The 19,087-nt window shown below is 35.3% G+C and overlaps 1 protein-coding gene across 1 annotated transcript; it reads right to left on the bottom strand.

Annotated features, from left to right (window-relative positions):
- Positions 1-341: 341 nt before the first annotated feature.
- Positions 342-17,250, bottom strand: LOC141288882 (adenosine deaminase domain-containing protein 1-like). Its single transcript, XM_073821088.1, has 11 exons — positions 17,100-17,250; positions 15,559-15,693; positions 15,297-15,464; positions 13,603-13,677; positions 13,311-13,436; positions 7,861-7,984; positions 5,890-6,060; positions 3,600-3,832; positions 3,294-3,528; positions 2,316-2,448; positions 342-476 (listed from the first exon to the last, which is right to left on the bottom strand). Exons 1-11 carry the CDS (start codon positions 17,248-17,250, stop codon positions 363-365), a joined length of 1,665 nt encoding a protein of 554 aa, XP_073677189.1. The 3' UTR covers positions 342-362.
- Positions 17,251-19,087: the final 1,837 nt, after the last annotated feature.

Genomic DNA, 19,087 nt, shown 5'->3' on the forward strand with positions numbered 1-19,087 from the left:
AGAGAGTACAGACAGTAAAGCAAGCGAATGACCAAAAGAAACACTTTTATTTTCATTTGCCTTGAAAAACGAAACAGAACACCCCTTTTTGTTATTATGTTTATGGTCTGTCTTGAACTGGTTTCATGTATTTTATATCTTTGCACCTGAGTAAAGAAACTTCACATCCAGTTACTGTAGGTTTCCCCAGTCCATAAACATATGTACATCTGTTGTCTGCAAGTGCCTCACTTTTTGCCACCGACAAACATCACAATTGAACAGAACAAACATGCAAACCAAAAAGCAATTTAGCATGCAATTTCAACATATAAAAAACTAAACATGCCATCGCAGTGGCTCATGGCATCTGTAGATGGTTCTCACATGGAGAAATGGTCACTGATCGGCGGTTTCTCCACCCACTGGCCGTAGCCCTTCTTTTCCAGGTATGACTTCAGCACACTCTTTGCCTCCTGGTACGGCTTTGCCATCATCTTGATGTTCAATACAGAACGAGATGGTCAAAATTAAACATCCAATACCAATCTGATTTGAAAAACTCGCAGCAGCTACAGTAGAAGTTAACATTTCTTCTAATACAGATTACTAGTAATTTTGTGTTTTCAGGATGTTGCTAGGGTGTTTTAGGTTTTGTAATAACATTTTGAGTTGGCTATTGTGCTAAAGTTGACATTGCAAACTAAGAATGCGTGACTGATCAGAATAAAACAAACTGTGTTATGGCTCAGTGCAAGTATCAAACTACAAAGACTGCAATTTAATTAAATAAATACATGTTTTGTGTTTCAGAGCGAAGAGCAAAGTGCTTGTGTTCTTTTATACATATGAAGTTTTATAGCAAAATAAAATCTTGATAGTTTAACGTTTGACAATGAATGGACAGCCATAAATATTAGCACTGTAATTTTAGTGTAAATGCTGTAAAATAAAATGATTATTGTTTCTTATGAATACTAGATTTTCATTTTATTTCACAGCAATATATTGCAATCCAAATCAATATTTTGTTGGTTTTATAATAATAATAATCATTATTATTATTAATATTATACCATACAACATTTTTCATAGTGTTCTAATGAAAATTTTATAAATGTCCAGATGGACAAAAATGTGAATCTCTTTATTTTTTATAAGTTTCAGGAAATCACCATTAAAATGTAATTTTTACGTACTTAATAAAAAGCTGTTAAAATTTTGCTAATTTGTGCATATAATTATATTTAAGGGATTTATCCCATGATCGACTTATCCTCAAGCCATCCTAGTTGTTTATGAGTTTTTTCTTTCAGACAAATACAATTTAAGTTATATTAAAAAATGCCCTGGCTCTTCCAAACTTTATAATGGCAGTGAATGGCTGTTGAGATTAAATAAAGAAGTCACTAAAGTGGATCTTTGTAACTGTCCCATTGACTGCCAGGTTAATACCACTGTCAAAGCCCAGAAAAGTATGAGAGACGTCATCAAAAGAGTCCATCTGCCATCAGTGGTTCAACCATAATTTTACAAACCTACGAGAATACTTTTCGAATGGAAAGAAAACAAAAATAATGACTTTATTCAACAATTCGTCTCCTCCGTGTCATTGTAGTGCCATTTTGGAGAGTATCCCTCTACGCAAACAGTGGCAGAGGAACTATTTTGATGAAGTCTTTAATAAATTTCTGGGCTGTGACAGTGTTATTTACTCAGCAGTCAATGGGACAGATGCAACATCTCGGTTTTCATCCAAAATATCTTAATTTGTGTTCCAAAAACAAACAAACCTTTTACGGGTTTGGTACGACATGGGGGTAAAAACAAACTTTTTATTTTGGGGTGGAGTAACCCTTTAAGCCCCTGGAGCCATGTAGGTACTTTTTATAATGGATGGATGCACTTTATTGGACTACTTCTGGACTACTGAAAAATAACAGCCACTTGCTGCCATTATAAAGCTTGGAAGAGCCAGGACATTTTTTTTAATAAAACTCTGATTGGATTTGTCTGAAAGAAGAACGTCATATACACCTAGGATGGCTAACAGGTGAGTAAATCATGAGGAAACTATCCCTTTAATGCACACTGTGATTGCCTATTTATCTTTACATTTTCATAAACAATGTTAAATTAATTGTAAAACTGGTATACGAACACCAAAAAAGCATGCTTATCACTTGCTAACACATTTTTATGTCTTCTGCTGCTTTTATTAATCCTGTTTTTTTTTTTGTTTTTTTTTGTTTTATCTTGCCAGAAGGCTTGCAATTACATTTTTTCCCCCAAATAATGCAGCCCTTCCTAAATGTAATTAAGGAAGAATGCAGTACCTTGGCCTCTCTGTAGGTAACAGCGGTGAGTAGCTCCTCTCTCTGGGCCTCTTTAACTACCAAATTAAACCGACTCAACATCGCTGCCTTGCAAAGTCGGCTAGCCAAGGCTGGACTGCTCTTAAATGGAGAACTAAAACAAACACATGGAAATTAGGTTGAAGACAGTTAGAGTGGCGTGGCCATTTGTAACTTGAATGTGCGGGGCTTCCATTCACTTTCAGTTATTTTACCTGTACAAAAACAGCTTGTTATTCTTGATATTGTAAAATTGTATTTTTAAGAGATAGTTCACCTAAAAATAAAATTTTCTAAAAATGTGCTCACCCTCAGGATATCCAAGATGTAGATGTTTGTTTCCTCACAAAAAAAACGATTTGGAGAAATTCAGCATTACATCACTTGCTCGCTCTGCAGTGAATGGGTGCCGTCAGAATAAGAGTCAAAACAGCTGATAAAAACATCACAATAATCCACACCACTCCAGTCCATCAATTAATGTCTTGTGAAGTGAAAAGCTGCATGTTTGTAAGAAACTAATCCATCGTTAGGACATTTTTAACTTTAAAGGATTGCTTCTGGCTATCACAAATATGGCTTTCTTCAATGAAAAAGTCATCTCATCTGAATCAGGAGAGAAATACGCACAGTTCAAGCACCTTTATTTTAAGAGTTTAAAATTAAAGCACCTTAATGATGGATTTGTTTCTTACAAACATGCAGCTTTTCACACTGACTCTCATTCTGACGGCACCCATTCACTGCAGAGAATCCATTGGTAAGCAAATTATGTAATGCTCCATTTCTCCAAGTCTGTTCCGATGAGAAAACAAACTCATCTACATCTTGGATGCCCTGAGGATGAGTACACTGTCAGCAATTTCCATTTTTTCTTATTCTTTGAATTAGAGGTTGATGAATCAGAAGTCTTGCACATTAACAGAAAATAGCTTACATCTGGAAATGAATGACACTCACTCTTCAGTAGACCTCCCATCTTGAGCATTGACCACCTCCACCAAAAGATCACCGTGGCTCCAATTAACGCTGAGGGATTTCTGGGAAGGGTGTGCGTCCGGAGGCATGGCTGAGGACACCAGGCTGATGTGCGGCCGGTAAACGCAGTAGTACAAGGGCAGCGCTGAGGTGATGCCATCCACACGCTGGTTCACTGCCATCTCCATACCGCGAGTATCACTGCAGCTCCCGTCGCCTGAGCACAGCAGGGACAAAATGCATTAACAGCAACTGGCCTGATCATCACTGGGCTATACTCCAACTTACCAATGAAGATGCTGCTCACGTAGACCGGCTCAATGAAGTGGCTCAGTAGCGCCCCCTGGAAGCCCAACACCTGCCACTGCATGATCTTATCGGTGGCCGACATACTGACCACATGTGAGCCCATCTGCTCATACGAGCTGGAGAACTTGGAGAAGACCTTTCCTTCCACCACCACATGAAGGCCGATCTGATTATTCACCTCCCATGCAGAGATTGACAGAGGGTTGAGGCGGCTAGAAAACAGACGACAATTGACAATTGTGACGCTGGACCTACTGGTCTCAAGTAGCACAGGTATATTTGTAGCAATAACCAACAATACATTGTATGGGTCAAAATGATCAATTTTTCTTTTATGTCAAAAATCATGTGTTTTATGAAGGTACTTTGTAAATTATCTACCATAAATATGTAAAAACTTAATATTTGAATAGTAATATACATTGCTAAGAACTTTACTCAGTCCCTCCAGTTTTTCGCGATTCTGCGATCGCTGAATTTAATGCAAAATCAACAAAATGTCGCATTTTTTTGCGATCCTGCATAATTTGTAATTTAACCACAAAATAATCGCAAAAAATATTTATTCAAATATTTCAATAATAAAACGATTTTAAAATATATATATATATCATGTTGTTAAAGATGCTGCTCACGTGATGTCTGTGAGCTGTCTGTCTGCAGGGCCCGCAAGATCGACCTCCCGGGGGCTATTGTGTTTTTCAGTCGAGCTACCAAAATGTTTCACTGGCCTGCCGACCCACTATCGTTAAGTAGAGGGCTTCTGTTGTTGCAAATGGAACGCCATAAAAGTTTTAAATTTGTTAAATAGTATAAGAATAGTCTTAATTACAATTTTAAAAGTCAGTTAGGGACGGAAAGACGATATGGATATTGAATCACGATAGGGCTGGATAAAACTTCTAAAGGCAATGATGTCATTGAATAAATATGAGCCCTGCACATTTTAAAGTCAAAACGCAGCACTGATGTCTTTAAATGAATGTATCTGAGTAGAACCGACTGTCCTCAGAAACGTGTCGTTGGCATTTTCATTTCATGCCTGATAAAACAGAGTTAAAGCTGATTTGTATACAGCCGTTACTAGGGAAACTAAAATATTTCATCGCTCCTAAAGCGCCCCCTTGTGACAGAATTTTTATTTCCAATACATTTTTCAGCTGTTTATGTTTTTATGCAGCAAACACATAGGGTTTTAAATTTGAAAAGTTAATGTGCCTTCTAAAAAATCTAAACAATTAAGACAGTAGCCTAATATTTAAATAAATGTTTAAATAAATATGTTTTAAATAAATATGATAAATTATATACTTGATTTATCCCTTTTAATGGTATAAAGGCTGAAATGCCATTGTATAAGATATTGTTTTTGTGTGAATCTGTATCTGAATTATAAATCATGTCATTTTATGACTTAAAATTCTACCTTACATTGTCCAACCCCAATCATTCTGTTCATTTTACTTGTGCAGCTCTTAAAAAGGATCACAAATTACTTTAAATTGATATTTAAAAATTCTGCAGATGCACTAAAGAGTGAAATAAAATTCCTTCCTTGTTAAGGATTAATTAAGGAATAATTAAAAAGCTTTATTTGGGCTAGTTCAATTAATTTTTGGGCTACCAAAATCCTAAGAGTACCTGAGACGTGACTGAAATGAAGTAGGCTATGTACAGTATAAATTTCTACACCTGCTGTTAATGTTTACAAAGGTCACATAAGAATATTGCCAATAGGTAATTTTAAAAGTTCAAATGTATCAGAATAAACAAATTTTATGTTTGATTTGTGTTATGTATGATAATTGAGCCTCTAACATAATACCTAATATGGTAAATGTGATATTCTAATTATTAATAAATAAATTAAATAATTAAATAAATCGCAAAATTTTTCACAAATTTCTAGGACTTGCCACCACAAAATTAATAATTTTAATCGCAAAAATCACAAAAAAAAATCGTGAAATCCTGGAGGGACTGTTTACTGGACAACTTTAAAGGTGATTCTCTCAATATTTTGATTTTTTTGCACCCTCAGATTCTAGATAGTTGTATCCAAATATTGTGCTATCCTAACATACCATACATCAAAATTTCATCTTATATTTTGGTCAGATATGTAAGAGGTAAATATCAACATCTGTGCCGAATTGCTGTTTCTGAACAGTTTTCTCTTTCAAATTTACACTATATCATACTATGAGCCATAAAAGCTCATATGATGCTAAATATGATGTAAATAACCCCTGTGTGTGAGTGTTCATACAGTTGAGACGGTATCTGCGCTGCTCCTTTGGGCAGTTGGCTCAGGTACAGGTGTAGAGTGAAGTGATTTTTGAGGCTGAGGAGTTTCGTGGTCTGGTCCTGCTGAAAAACTGACTTCTCCTCCAGAGTGCTGTTCTTACTGAAGAACAGCAACAGGTTCCTGTACAGAAACCTATGGAACAATCAAAACACATTTAAAGGGGACATATCACGAAAATCTGACTTTTTCCCTGTTTCAGTGCTATAAACAGGTGCCTGGTTCATCTTCCAACCCAAAAGAGTGAAAAAGGATAACCCAGTAACATTTGGCAAGCCATTCTCTGCGAGCATGTGAAAAAACAAGCCACTCAGATTTCGCTCCCTCTGTGATGTACAAAGTGGATCTTATTATAATATTACTGCCCCTTAATCTGCATGTTTCCACCCACGAGCCGCCATTTTATTTTTAGCAAGTGACAATGGTGCACCAGTTCTAACACCATGCCGAAAGTTCAAGCAAAGCATGCTAACTGTTCTGTTTTTGGTTGCACAGACAGGCACTGAACACTATTTTGAGTCCCAGCATCAGAGGAGATAAGAGAGAAGTAAATTTATTGATTTATTTACTGTATATTACCTTCCTGCCACACAGATCTAATATAAACGTGCAATTACTTTTCCAGCTATTGACCTTCACAGACATAACTGACCGTTTCTGTAACTCCTGTGCGTTTTAACATAAACTTGTGTATATTTGACAGTTAAAGCGCAATAAGACATGAAAGAGAACTTAGTTTAGTACTCGCATGCTGTGTAACAGCCACCTTTTGTGCGCGTACTTCGGATGTGTGTCTAAAGTAGCACAGGAATATTTCTAGCAACATCCAACAATACATTGTACGGGTCAAAATTATAGATTTTTCTTTTATGCCAAAAATCATTAGGATATTATGTATATATCATATTCCATGGAGCTATTTTGTAAATTGTGTACCATAAATATATCTATAACTTAATATTTGATTAGTAATATGCATTGCTAAGAACTTCATTTAGACAACTTTTCTCCCTCAGATTCCAGATTTTCAAATAGTTGTATCTCAGCCAAATATTGTTCTACTAATCTAACAAAGCAAACTTATTTATTAGATGATGTATACATCTCAATTTAAAAAAATGACCCTTATGACTGGTTTTCTGGTCCAGGGTCACATATCAAAAGTTTAAACTGATATGGCTTTAAAATGCATGATTTTAGTCCGATAGACATCATAATCAAAAGCAAACAGCAGAGTATCTGAGGTATGAGTTGTAAAGGCACAGCTTCTATTCTGGAAAAGAGGGCGGGGAGCAACAGCTCATTTGCATTTAAAGAAAAATGCATGGAAACAGCTTGTTTCTGCTTCCACTCAAAATAGTCATTTTCAAAATGATATAAATGATCTGTGGGGTATTTTGAGCTGAAACTTCAGACACATTCTGGAGACACCTGAGACTTATATTACATATTGCAAAAAGGAGCATAATCACCTTTAAATTCCACTTACTTATGCTTTAAACAATCATAGGATACTTACCTATGTTATATTTGGCCATTTTTAGATCAGTTGACTAACAGAAGTCATTAGTCCAGTCCTGAGTGTTACATGATCATTCAGAAATCATGCTTATATGCTAATTTGCTGCTCAAGAAACATTTCTGATTTCTTCTCACCAGCCTGTGCAACTTCTACTTTCAAAGAAAAACTTTTTGCAAACACTGTTTTATATTAAGCAAATTCAAACATCTCAAGAATCTAACGAAAAGGCCTTTAAATCAAAGGCTTTTAGACCATAAGAAACCAAAATTCTTTAAAGTGTGTCCAAACCTTTGATCAGAGTGTTAACAGAGCAAACATCAGTGGCAAAAGACTTTTTGAAAAGCATCAGATCTTCTCTGAACTGGGCACTTACATGATTATGATGACCACCTGCAACTGAAAAACCCACTTACCTCATTAATGATCTCCGAGCAGTTACTACCGCATGTGAGTCATGCAGGATTCGTCCTGTTGGGGCCGGACTAGCTTTGGTATTTGAACTGCCTGTGCCAAGAGCAACAACCTCACATCCTTCGGCTGCAAACAGAACACAGTTTAGGTCAGGACAAAATGAGTAAACACTACCCAATGGGACTGACAAGAACTGTAAATCAAAATTTGACTGATGATACATTACTTAATTATGGGTTGTCAAGAGATTTCAAACACCCACATCAGAATGAAGTCATGCATTTTTCTGATTACAGAAAATACAGTAGAAGCCAAAAGTTTACATACATGCAGAATCTGCAAAATGTTAATTATTTTACCAAAATAAGAAGGATCATACAAAATCCATTATTATTTTATTTAGTACTGACTGGAATAAGATATTCACATAAAAGATGTTTACATATTGTCCACAAGAGAAAATAAGTTACATTTAAAAAATGTAATGACTCTTTTTGTGTATTTGAACCCTTTCCAACAATGACTGTATGATTGTGAGATCCATCTTTTCACACTAAGGACAACTGAGGGACTCAGTTATGCAACTATTACAGAAGGTTCAAACGCTCACTGATGCTCCAGAAGGAAACACGATGAATTAAGAGCCAGGGGGTGAAAACTTTAACTTATTTTGCCTTCTGGGGAACACGTAGGTATCTTCTGTAGCTTCTGAAGGGTAGTACTAAATGAAAAAACATGATATTTAGACAACATAAGAAAAATGTACACATCTCTCATCCAGCTCTTCATAATTTTTCCTTCTGAAGCATCAGTGAGCGTTTGAACCTTCTGTAATAGTCTTTCAGTTGTCCTCAGTGTGAAAAGATGGATCTCAGAATCATACAGTCATTGTTGCAAAGGGTTCAAATACACAAAAAAGAATTTGTGGGAGCTAAAAGATTTTTCTGAAAAACAGTGGGCAGTTTAACTGTTCAGGACAAACAAGGGACTCATGAACAACTAACACTACAAAAAAAAAAAAAACTTATTTAGGTAACAACACAGAATCAAGAAACAAGGGTATGTAAACTTATGAACAGGGTATTATTTTCTCTTGTGGACTATATGCTAACATCTTTTATGTGAAATATCTTAATCAGGCCAGTACTATATAAAAAAATAACATGCATTTTGTATGATCCCTCTTATTTTGGTAAAATAATTGACATTTTGCAGATTCTGAAAGGTGTATGTAACTCATTTCAGCCTAAAGTCATGCTTTTTTCTTTTGTTAACAGGAAAGAGTTACAAGTGCCAATCACTTTCATCACTTTCTTCATCATTTTCTTCAAAGTTGTTAAAATTTAAATTTATTTTCTATTTGAATATATATCTAACATGCAATGTATTCATGATGGCAACCCTGAATTTCCTGAATTTCAAACTCATTTTACTCAAATCATGCATTGTTTGTTAAACATCTGAATGTTTTCTTCATCACCAAAGCTTCATATATTTTTTTTTTTTTTAAAAACACAGTACATAAGTAATTTTGTGACATATTATTACAATGTAAAATACTTTTGTTATTTGACTATATTTTCAAATGTAATGTATTCCTATGATGGCAAAACTAAATTTCAAACAATCATTATATACAAGCATAACGTCATGCATTTTTTGGCAATGGGAAAGAGTTACAAATGCTAAAACAACTCACTTTAAAGAACATGTACTTTTTCATCAGACCACCTTCAAACAAACCCATCAACAATCACACGCTATTCCAGGGAATCTAACAGACACTTGGGAATGTCTCCCAATTCCCTTCCTTTTACTGTAAATTTCATCACAGCAAGAATTCCATCCAGGCTACGACCTCTTATTACCTTCCCTGGGCATTAAGCTTGTCTAAAATTACACGGTTGTACGCACATCTAAACATCCTGTGGATGTTACCTATATCACTAAGAATCTTCCAACATTTCCTGTGTTTTAGTTTATTTGGATTTGCTTCAGAATTACGTCAAGCTGATATAAAATGATGGAAAGCTCAAAGGAAATAATTTAATGACTTCCTATTCCGTCATATTTCCATTTTTGGTGTAACATTGTTATTTAACGGCTTACTGGCTATACTATATATAGAATATCTGCGGAAATTCCAACCTGCCGTCATCTTTAAGTGCCCTCATGATACTTCAAATGCAAGAAACAGGTGGCATTTGTTTAATATATTGCATACGACTACATGTATTCTAAAAATGAGCAAAAGGAAGTATTATTTCCCCGGATCCGTCTTTGACTGGGAAGTGGTCGAGTGTAAACGAGACAAGATCATTCTTCACACACATCCGGTCGGCCCCAAACACGTTTTTATTTACCGCTGTGTCAGAATTCTCTACACATCCTGTCCTGCAGGGTTCCCACACCATTTGATCCATAGCTTTTTCATTTATTTACTGGACAAGGATTACTGTGATAAGCAAAGATTCAAATTTGGATCTCACATACCAATTACTGGAACGAATTGAATTTAACAGTTATACTTATTCAGGGTTTCTGCAGGTTTCAAGAAGGTAAAATTAAGACTTTTAACAACCAATTAAAAAAAATGAAAGGAATAAACTAAATGGAGTGCAAAATGTTAATATATTTTCTTAATAAGTTTTCTTAACAAGAAAACAACTTCCAACCAATTTCTTTCTTTGACTTTTGAATTGATTTTACAAAATGTACTGCTCCCAAACACTAGAATATGGAAATAACTTTTTCAAGTAATGCTCCTCTTCCTGTATTTTAGTCTTGTTTACCAGTTCAAATGTCTTAAGATTCTAATTCAAGATACATTTACATAAAAAGCAAAATGACGATAATTGAATATAAGTAGTCTTGTTTTACAATAAAGTGCACTTATAATTTAAAAAAGAACAAATATCTGCCAATTGAAAAAAAAATCTATTTAATTTAAAAAGAAATAAAGTTTTTATTCCCCAATGATATGTTTTGTTCTTGTTTTAAGCATTAATTCACTTCATTTTGTTAAATTTTTCAGAAAACAAAACTTTTTTCATCTCAAGTAAATATTAGTGCCGTCAATCAATAAAAAAAAACCTAATTTATCACACCTAACATTAAAGTTTTTAAATATACTTTTATATTGCAATCATTTTATATTCAATCTTTTATTTAATGTACAGTGAGGAAAAAAATTCAGATTGGATCCCCTTCTGATTTTGTACGTTTGCCCACTGACAAAGAAATGATCAGTCTATAATTTAACGTTGTAGTTAAAGTTGTAAACTGTTTTGCTTTTTAATGAGTGAAATAAGTATTTGATCCCCTATCAATCAGCAGGCTCCCAGGTGTCTTTTATACAGGTAACGATCTAAGATTAGAAGCACTCTCTTAAAGGGAGTGCTCCAAATCTCAGCTTGTTAACTGAATAAGGGGCGCCTAAAACGCGTGGAAAACGCTAGGCGCGCCACTTTCTTCCTTATCAACAAAGCGCTCGGGCGCTCCTGTCCACAGAAGCAATCGATCAATCAGATTCCAAACTCTCCACCATGGCCAAGACCAAAGAGATGTCCAAGGATGTCAGGGACAAGATTGTAGACCTACACAAGGCTGGAATGGGCTACAAGACCATCGCCAAGCAGCTTGGTAAGAAGGTGACAACATTTAGTGCAATTATTTGAAAATGGAAGAAGCACAAAGCTCCCTCTGTCTGGGGCTCCATGCAAGATCTCACCTCGTGGAGTTTCAATGATCATGTGAACGCTGAGGAATCAGCCCAGAACTACACAGGAGGATCTTATCAATGTTCTCAAGGCAGCTGAGACCATAGTCACCAAGAAAACAATTGGTAACACACTACGCCGTGAAGGACTGAAATCCTGCAGCGGCCGCAAGGTCCCCCTGCTCAAGAAAGCACATGTACAGGCCTGTTTGAAGTTTGCCAATGAACATCTAAATGATTCAGAGGAGAACTGGGTGAAAGTGTTGTGGTCATATGAGACAAAAATCCAGCTCTTTGGCATGAACTCAACTCACCATGTTGGAATGCTGCCTATGACCCCAAGAACACCATCTCCACCGTCAAACACGGAGGTGGAAACATTATTCTTTAGCAGTGTTTTTCTGCTAAGGGGACAGGACAACTGTACCGCATAAAAGGGACGATAGACGGGTCATGTGCCATCAGGGCCAGGGCATTAAAGCCAGCCAGGGCATTGATAATGGGTCATAGGTGGGTATGACCCAAAACACATGGCCAAGGCAACAAAGAATTGGGACAAAATCCCTCCTGGGATGTGTACAAACCCAGTGGCCAACTACAAGAAACATCTGACCTCTGTGATTGCCAATTAGGGTTTTGCGAAGGGGTCAAAATATTAATCCCACTCATTAAAATGCATATCAATTTATGAATCTGTGGACAGGTGGTTTTTATTCAGGTAACAAGCTGAGAATAGGAGCATTCTCTTTAAGAGAGTGCTCCTAATCTCAGCTTGTGACCTGTATTAAAGACATCTGGGAGCCAGAAATCTTGCTGATTGATAGGGGTTCAAATACTAATTTCACTCATTGAAATGAAGAACAATTTATAACTTGTTGAAATGTGTTTTTCTGGACTTTTTGTTGTTATTCCGTCTCTCACTGTTCATATAAACCTACAGTTAAAATTATTAATTGATCATTTCTTTTTCAGTGGGCAATCGTTTCAGAATTGCTGGAAAATGAGGTGTTACATGCATATTTTGAGAAAATTAAAGTGTTTTTTGACCTTGCATGCCTGTAAACCTATTGTAGGAGACCCCCAAAACAATATTAGAAACCTTAAATATAAAAATATCACAATAGAGGCACTTCAAGTGTTTGATGTTGCCATTGTTGTAAAGAGGAATCTCATGAAAATAAACATTTTAACAACATGTCTGTGTCACAACTAAGGATAAATAAGGAACAGTGACAGAAAATCATCTACTTTTTTATTGTGAAATGGTTTTTCAAGACAATTATTTAAATAACCATAAACATACTTACCTATGCTTTGCTTAAGATTCTCAAAGACTTGTTTCTTAAAGACTTCTCAAAAGTGATTATCACTGTCTTTTTAATATTTAAAAAAAAATAGTTATAAATCAGAATAAATTAAAGGTAGAACAACAAATAATCTTACCACGTTGAACAAATACAATTTAAATAACGTACATTTAAGTTTTTGCATTATAATATTGAGAATCTTAATTGTCGTGAAGGCCAAAATTAAGAAAGTATCATTTTAAAGCCGACATAACCTTAAATATGCTGGTGACCTATTTTGTGAGGTTCACTCGGAAAGCTCTGACAGCGCAGATTCAGCGCAGGATAGATTATTAGGTGACAAAGAACACCTTAAATGTCACATGACTTATGAATACTAATACCACAGTGAAAAACTGTGGTCTGACATCCTGTACGTCTGACTTACGAGAGAGCATGACAAATGCAGCCACTGTTCCGCCACAGCCAGAGAATTCTGGGTAACTGTCCATTAGCTTGGTGAACATCTCCCTCACCACGCTGGGTACCTGATCCTTAATGGGATTCTTTCTTTCTGCGTTAAACCAACAAGAACGAAATTGTTAGTCACGTTCGCAAATATTTCCGAATGCGACATTATTATTTGCTTTGACGTCAGAGGTTACTATAGCTGTTCTTAGGCGGCCTATTAAATACATGCAGACTTATAATTTACTAATGGTAAATAAAAAATTATTTACCTAATACAGCTCTTCCAGAATGGATTTCTGGGATTGTTGAGTCCTTTTCTCTTACTGGCAGAGGAGGAGGTCCTGCTGAAAACACAATGCACACACAAAAGTAAAGTAAACGTGAGTAAGACTTGCAGCTTTGTGGTCTCGAGCAATGCACGAGCATTTGCTAAGAAATTCTAAAGAGTTTTGCTGCATTAAAATGCAGTTTACAGGGTGGCATTGATGGGTGGTTCTTTATTGGCAAACAAGATCAAACGATGCAGGACTCTAATCAAACTTGAATTATTAGGGTTAAGGGGCTGTTTCAAATGCACAAACCTAAATATGTAGTGAAATATAAAATACAAGCAATAAATTGTTTGCTGGCTATATGCAATTGCAACAGGCTGAAAAGATATAATACATAAGATTTCAGCACCACCCCAATGTGTGAATGTGATTTCTTTTTGCATTTAAAAACAAATGATGCGCCCCCACCTCAAACAGGAAAGTGTTTCACCACAGTTTCAATGAGTGATTATGGGTCTGTTTCGAGGGGAGGGAGCACAGCGAGGATGTTCTCTTTCATGTGGGGAAACTTTCACATTGAATTTCAAAGTTTGCATATTTACATTAAAAATGGAAGGACTGACTAACTGTTTGCATCGGTTATATGGAAAGTGTCAACCAGAAGGTCACACGAGCAGGCTTACAAAAATAATTGTAACTGATAATGGTCAAAAAAATAAAAAAATAATAAATAATAATAATAATAAAAAAAAAATATATATATATATATATTTTTTTTTATTTTATTTTATTTTTTTGATGATCCAAAGTACAGCAAAACCAGTACAATTTTAAAATGTTTTCTATTTGAATATATTTTCAAATGTAATTTATTCCTGTGATTTCAAAGCTGAATTTTTAGCATCATTACTCCAAGATCATTCAGAAATCATTCTAATATTCTAATTTGCTGCTCAAAAAACATTTGTTATTATTATTATGTTTACAAAAGCAGAGTAGAAATTTTTCAGGTTTCTTTGATGAATAGAAAGTTCAAAAGAACAGCATTTATCTGAAATACAAACCTTTTGTAACATTATAAATGTTTTTATCATCACTTTTCAATTTAAAGCATCCATGCTAAATATAAATATTAATTGCTATAGTTTCCTTCCCTTAAAAAATAAAAAATGATACTGACTCCAAGCTTTTGAAGGGTATAGTGTATAATGTTACAAAAGTTTTTTATTTCAGATAAATGCTGATCTTTGGATCTTTCTATTCATCCTGAATCCTGAAAAAAAAATGTACCCAACTGTTTTAAATACTGATAATAATAACAATAATAAAAAATCTTTCTTGAACAGCAAATCAGCATATTTTAATGATTTCCGAAGTATCATGGGACACTGAAGACTTTCATTTACTTTAAATAGTAAAAACATTTTAAAATTTTACTGATTTTGCTGTATCAAATAAACGCAGACTTGGTGAGCAGAAGAGATTTTAAAAATATATTAAAACAACAAAATCTTACTGTTCAAAAAGTGTATACAAATTAAGATATAATTCTTCATGAATAATACACTGTACATTTATAAATTAGGCTTTTATCTGACACAGTGCTCAAATTTAATCAGTTCATCACAATAGTATGAAATTGTGTTTTCTAGCTGGTAGTAAGTGGCCTTAAATCAACTTTAGATTATTACCAGAAACATCTGAAGGAATCCCATCATTCTCTAAACTCGCAATGAGCTCTTCAAGAGCCAGTTCAGCTGCTTTGGCTCTGGCTTCTTTCTTTGTGATGCCCATTCCGGTCTTATACTGGACTCCATCAATCACAGCACAGAACGCAAAGTAAAACCCTGTTATTCCTGCTGCTCAGACACAAAGAAAACAAATGTTAAAAGCATGAACAATGCACTACATAAAAAAAAAATCAGGAGGGAAACAGTGAAACATGCCACTTACTGGTGGTCACAGTCTCTTTCATATCCAGCTGAAACTGCAGAACCTGAGAGAGCTGGTACAACGCTGAGACTGGATGTGTATCTCCTCGCTTATATCTGTCAATATGTTCACGGGGAAGGCCTTTTGGTTTAGAATCTGAAAAGGAGACAAAAATGGCAGTGGACGATATTAATTTAACATGATTTAATGGAGGACCATATGTGACCCTGGACCACAAAACCAGTCTTAAGTCGCTGGGGTATATTTGTAGCAATAGCCAAAAATACATTGTATGGGTCAAAATTATTGATTTTTCTTTTATGTCAAAATCATTAGGAAATTAAGTAAAGTTCATGTTACATTAAGATTTTTTTGTAAAATTCCTACTGTAAACCTATCAAAATGTAATTTTTGATTAGTAATATGCATTGTTAAGAACTTAATTTAGACAACTTTAAAGGTGACTTTCTCAGTATTTTGATTTTTTTTGCACCCTTAGATTCTAGATTTTCAAATAGATGTATCTCGGCCAAATATTGTCCTATCCTAACAAACCATACATCAATAGAAAGCTTATTTATTGAGCTTTTGTGTGATGTATATATCTCAGTTTTGTAAAATTTAACCTTATGACTGGTTTTGTGGTCCAGGGTCACATATTGTAAACAACAGCAATGATTGCACGGTTAATGTACTACTAAATACATTGTTCTGCTAATTTATGCTGCCTAAACCATTAAAAAAAGTGTGGAAGCTGCTAAATCATATAGAGAAGGACTTAGTAGGCAGGAAAGGGCATAATATTTTGACAAACTAAAGTTAATAGGTGGTAAAATATACGTATGAACAGTATTAATTACAATGTTAGCCTAATATTTCACCAAGTTGACCGGAAATTATAAGAACAAACACAAACGTTGTTAAGATTCTTGCCCTGAAAATCCTGGTTCAGTTTGGCCAACCACAAACGCCTTTTGTTCCTCAGAGAGTTTTGCACTCTTCTCCTTAATTTGTTTTAACCTTTGGCAGTCTATAGTACTCAAATTGTTTTTTTCTGGTCTGACCATTTAGTACAGCCCAAAACGTCACAATAATTGATCATTTTCAGCAGCAATAATCAACAAAATATATGAGTTTTGTTTGGTTCAGTGACATTGTTTACATTCAGTGCCGCCAATATGGCTGATTGATGAAAACACTCTTGACTGTAAATACATTCTAGAGCTGATAACATCAGTCTAAACAACAAATGCATGTAAATGCAACTAATGCATCTTAATCTTAAAATGCATGTTTCTGGTGTCATTGTGCTTGATTCACTGTTCCAAATAAAAATGTCTCGACCTATGTCTTTCACTACTACAGAAACACATCACATTATGCAAGTAAAATAGGACGCAAATGCCATTTTAGGTTGACAACTTGACACAAAAAGAAAATTCGATGTAAATTATTTTTGAACCCTTGACTGGCCTTATAAACACACTCCTAAAGAAGCAATGGTCAGTCTATCCAGAGACTAAAGTTAGACATAAACAAAAGCATAACCCTTAATGCTTAACTGATTTTGGCGGAGGGGCTCAGTGGTTGTCCAGGAAGACATTTATTGTTGTTGAGGTCATTTAAATCTGAGAAAGGCGTATGGGATGAGATGTTTGTCCAGCGGTTATGGGCCAAGCTGGACCCTCTGGAGGATGAACCCCTCATCATCATCTTCACCTAACAGCTTTAGAGACAGAAATCCAACACAATAAAGTTAGACAGTAAACATATGCAGGCGGTGTTTAGAGAAAAACTCACAAATCATGTAAATTATGTTATCAATGGTTTTAGGAATGTAACGTTAAACACTGATACGAGTGCATGACTCTGTTCTAATGACGTTAAAATTGCATATATTCATTCCTAAACTCGCTTAAAACACATTTAAACTAAACTCACATAAGCACGGCGATGACATGTGACAGGTTACGGCGAAACAAACCGGATTTAAATCAAACAGAACCGATTAAGCTAGTCACGCTGCTAGCGCGCTAGTCTAGCTGAACTAAACACTGAATACAAATTTAAACGGATAAACATTTATTATAACTTATCACTGAAACACTCAATTTGATCGTTTTATCTCCAAACAAACACAAACACACGTTATTCATATATAGACACACGCTAACGCACTTACCCTGGAGGATTGACTCACAACACAACTGACTCTGACGCACAAACACACACACACTTGACAGTACACTAGATAGATAGATAGATAGATAGATAGATAGATAGATAGATAGATAGATAGATTTTATGTTTTAAAGTCCATATGAAATTTCATGTGCATCTTTTGTACTTGTTTTGCAGTAAGTGAAAGGTGGTGACCTCAGATGCCTCAGATGAAAATGAAATGAAAAGTAATTTTAGAAGTGTTATGTCTGATAGAAAGCTAGATTTATCACTTGCACATTTATCTCTTTTCACTTTTAAAAACAATTATTGGAAAAACTGCTGGAAGAGATTTCTTACACACAATAATTTTCTTGTAAAAGCTCAACCACAAAATTCTTTTTTTCCATTAGTGAGCCCAATACAACAGCCCCTGACTAAAAGTGAAAGTGATGGACTGTGAAGGTCACCAGGAAGAAGCATTAAACCCGATTTAGGGAGAACAAAGGGGTTTTTAAACAGTTACTCATGAAAACAGAGTTTTCCAGAGATGCGTGTGACTCAACACTCTGTGTGTGTGTGTGTGTGTGCAACAGGAAAGCGCTATAGACCCATTTTTCATGCTCTAAAAATAGAAGACCTTTATTAACCACAAAAATACAATGTTGTCATCAAACGAAGAGGAGACTCTTTGCATGAAGCCGCATTCTCAGATTTTGAACTACTTCAAAGGTGATAACAGTGTAATCTGTTGCCAAAAAAAGCACATTTCTGTGCTATTTATCTTTTATTAGGCCTTATCCGTTCTATTTATTTAGACATCCATCCAGTCAATGATGGCTAAAAAAGCTCAATTCTAAGATAATGCTGATTTAACATTTCCTACAAATTTCCTCTTTAACCATTTGCGCCATTTTGATGACTTATTCTAGTAAGGCTACTGTCAGTTGTATTCTGTGTATATTAGCCTACTGTCACTGTCAGAAATGGCTGAGCAACATTGTATTTTCAGTGTTTATTTAAACGCATAAACGAGCAGTGGATCCCTGTTTTATTTCATTTTTATCAGCTCAGTGGAAACATCTGTGGTGTTTTTGACGGTGGAGTCCTATGGTGAGCAAAAGAGCAAGACATCCTACCTCAAACCCCACGCGCTAATATTGATGCCTGGAAATAAGACTGTGACGTCACCGATTTCATTCCCCTGCGCTCTGTTTCCATATAGACAGATCCCGAATCTGGTTTCAGTGTTTGTTTGTTTTTTCCTTAATAGTTTAGCTGATTTGCACATGTATGGCCCAAGGGTGTTTTGCAAGACCAGGCCGAGTCTAGAGTCCTTGGTTCAGGGATTGGTGTGCAATGACATATATGCAAAGTGCAGTGTAGGTGT

The sequence above is a fragment of the Garra rufa genome, chromosome 16 (assembly GCF_049309525.1).
Source record: "Garra rufa chromosome 16, GarRuf1.0, whole genome shotgun sequence".
Classification (NCBI taxonomy): domain Eukaryota; kingdom Metazoa; phylum Chordata; class Actinopteri; order Cypriniformes; family Cyprinidae; genus Garra; species Garra rufa.

What these genes read in the sequence shown, in the direction of transcription:
- LOC141288882 (XM_073821088.1), bottom strand. Translation starts at nt 17,250, where the DNA reads ATGATGATGAGGGGTTCATCCTCCAGAGGGTCCAGCTTGGCCCATAAC. An exon ending in GAAAGAGACTGTGACCACCA is followed by an intron (nt 15,465 to 15,558) that starts GTAAGTGGCATG and finishes GTGTCTGAGCAG; the next exon opens with CAGGAATAACAGGGTTTTAC. An exon ending in TTACCTACAGAGAGGCCAAG is followed by an intron (nt 477 to 2,315) that starts GTACTGCATTCT and finishes TTGAACATCAAG; the next exon opens with ATGATGGCAAAGCCGTACCA.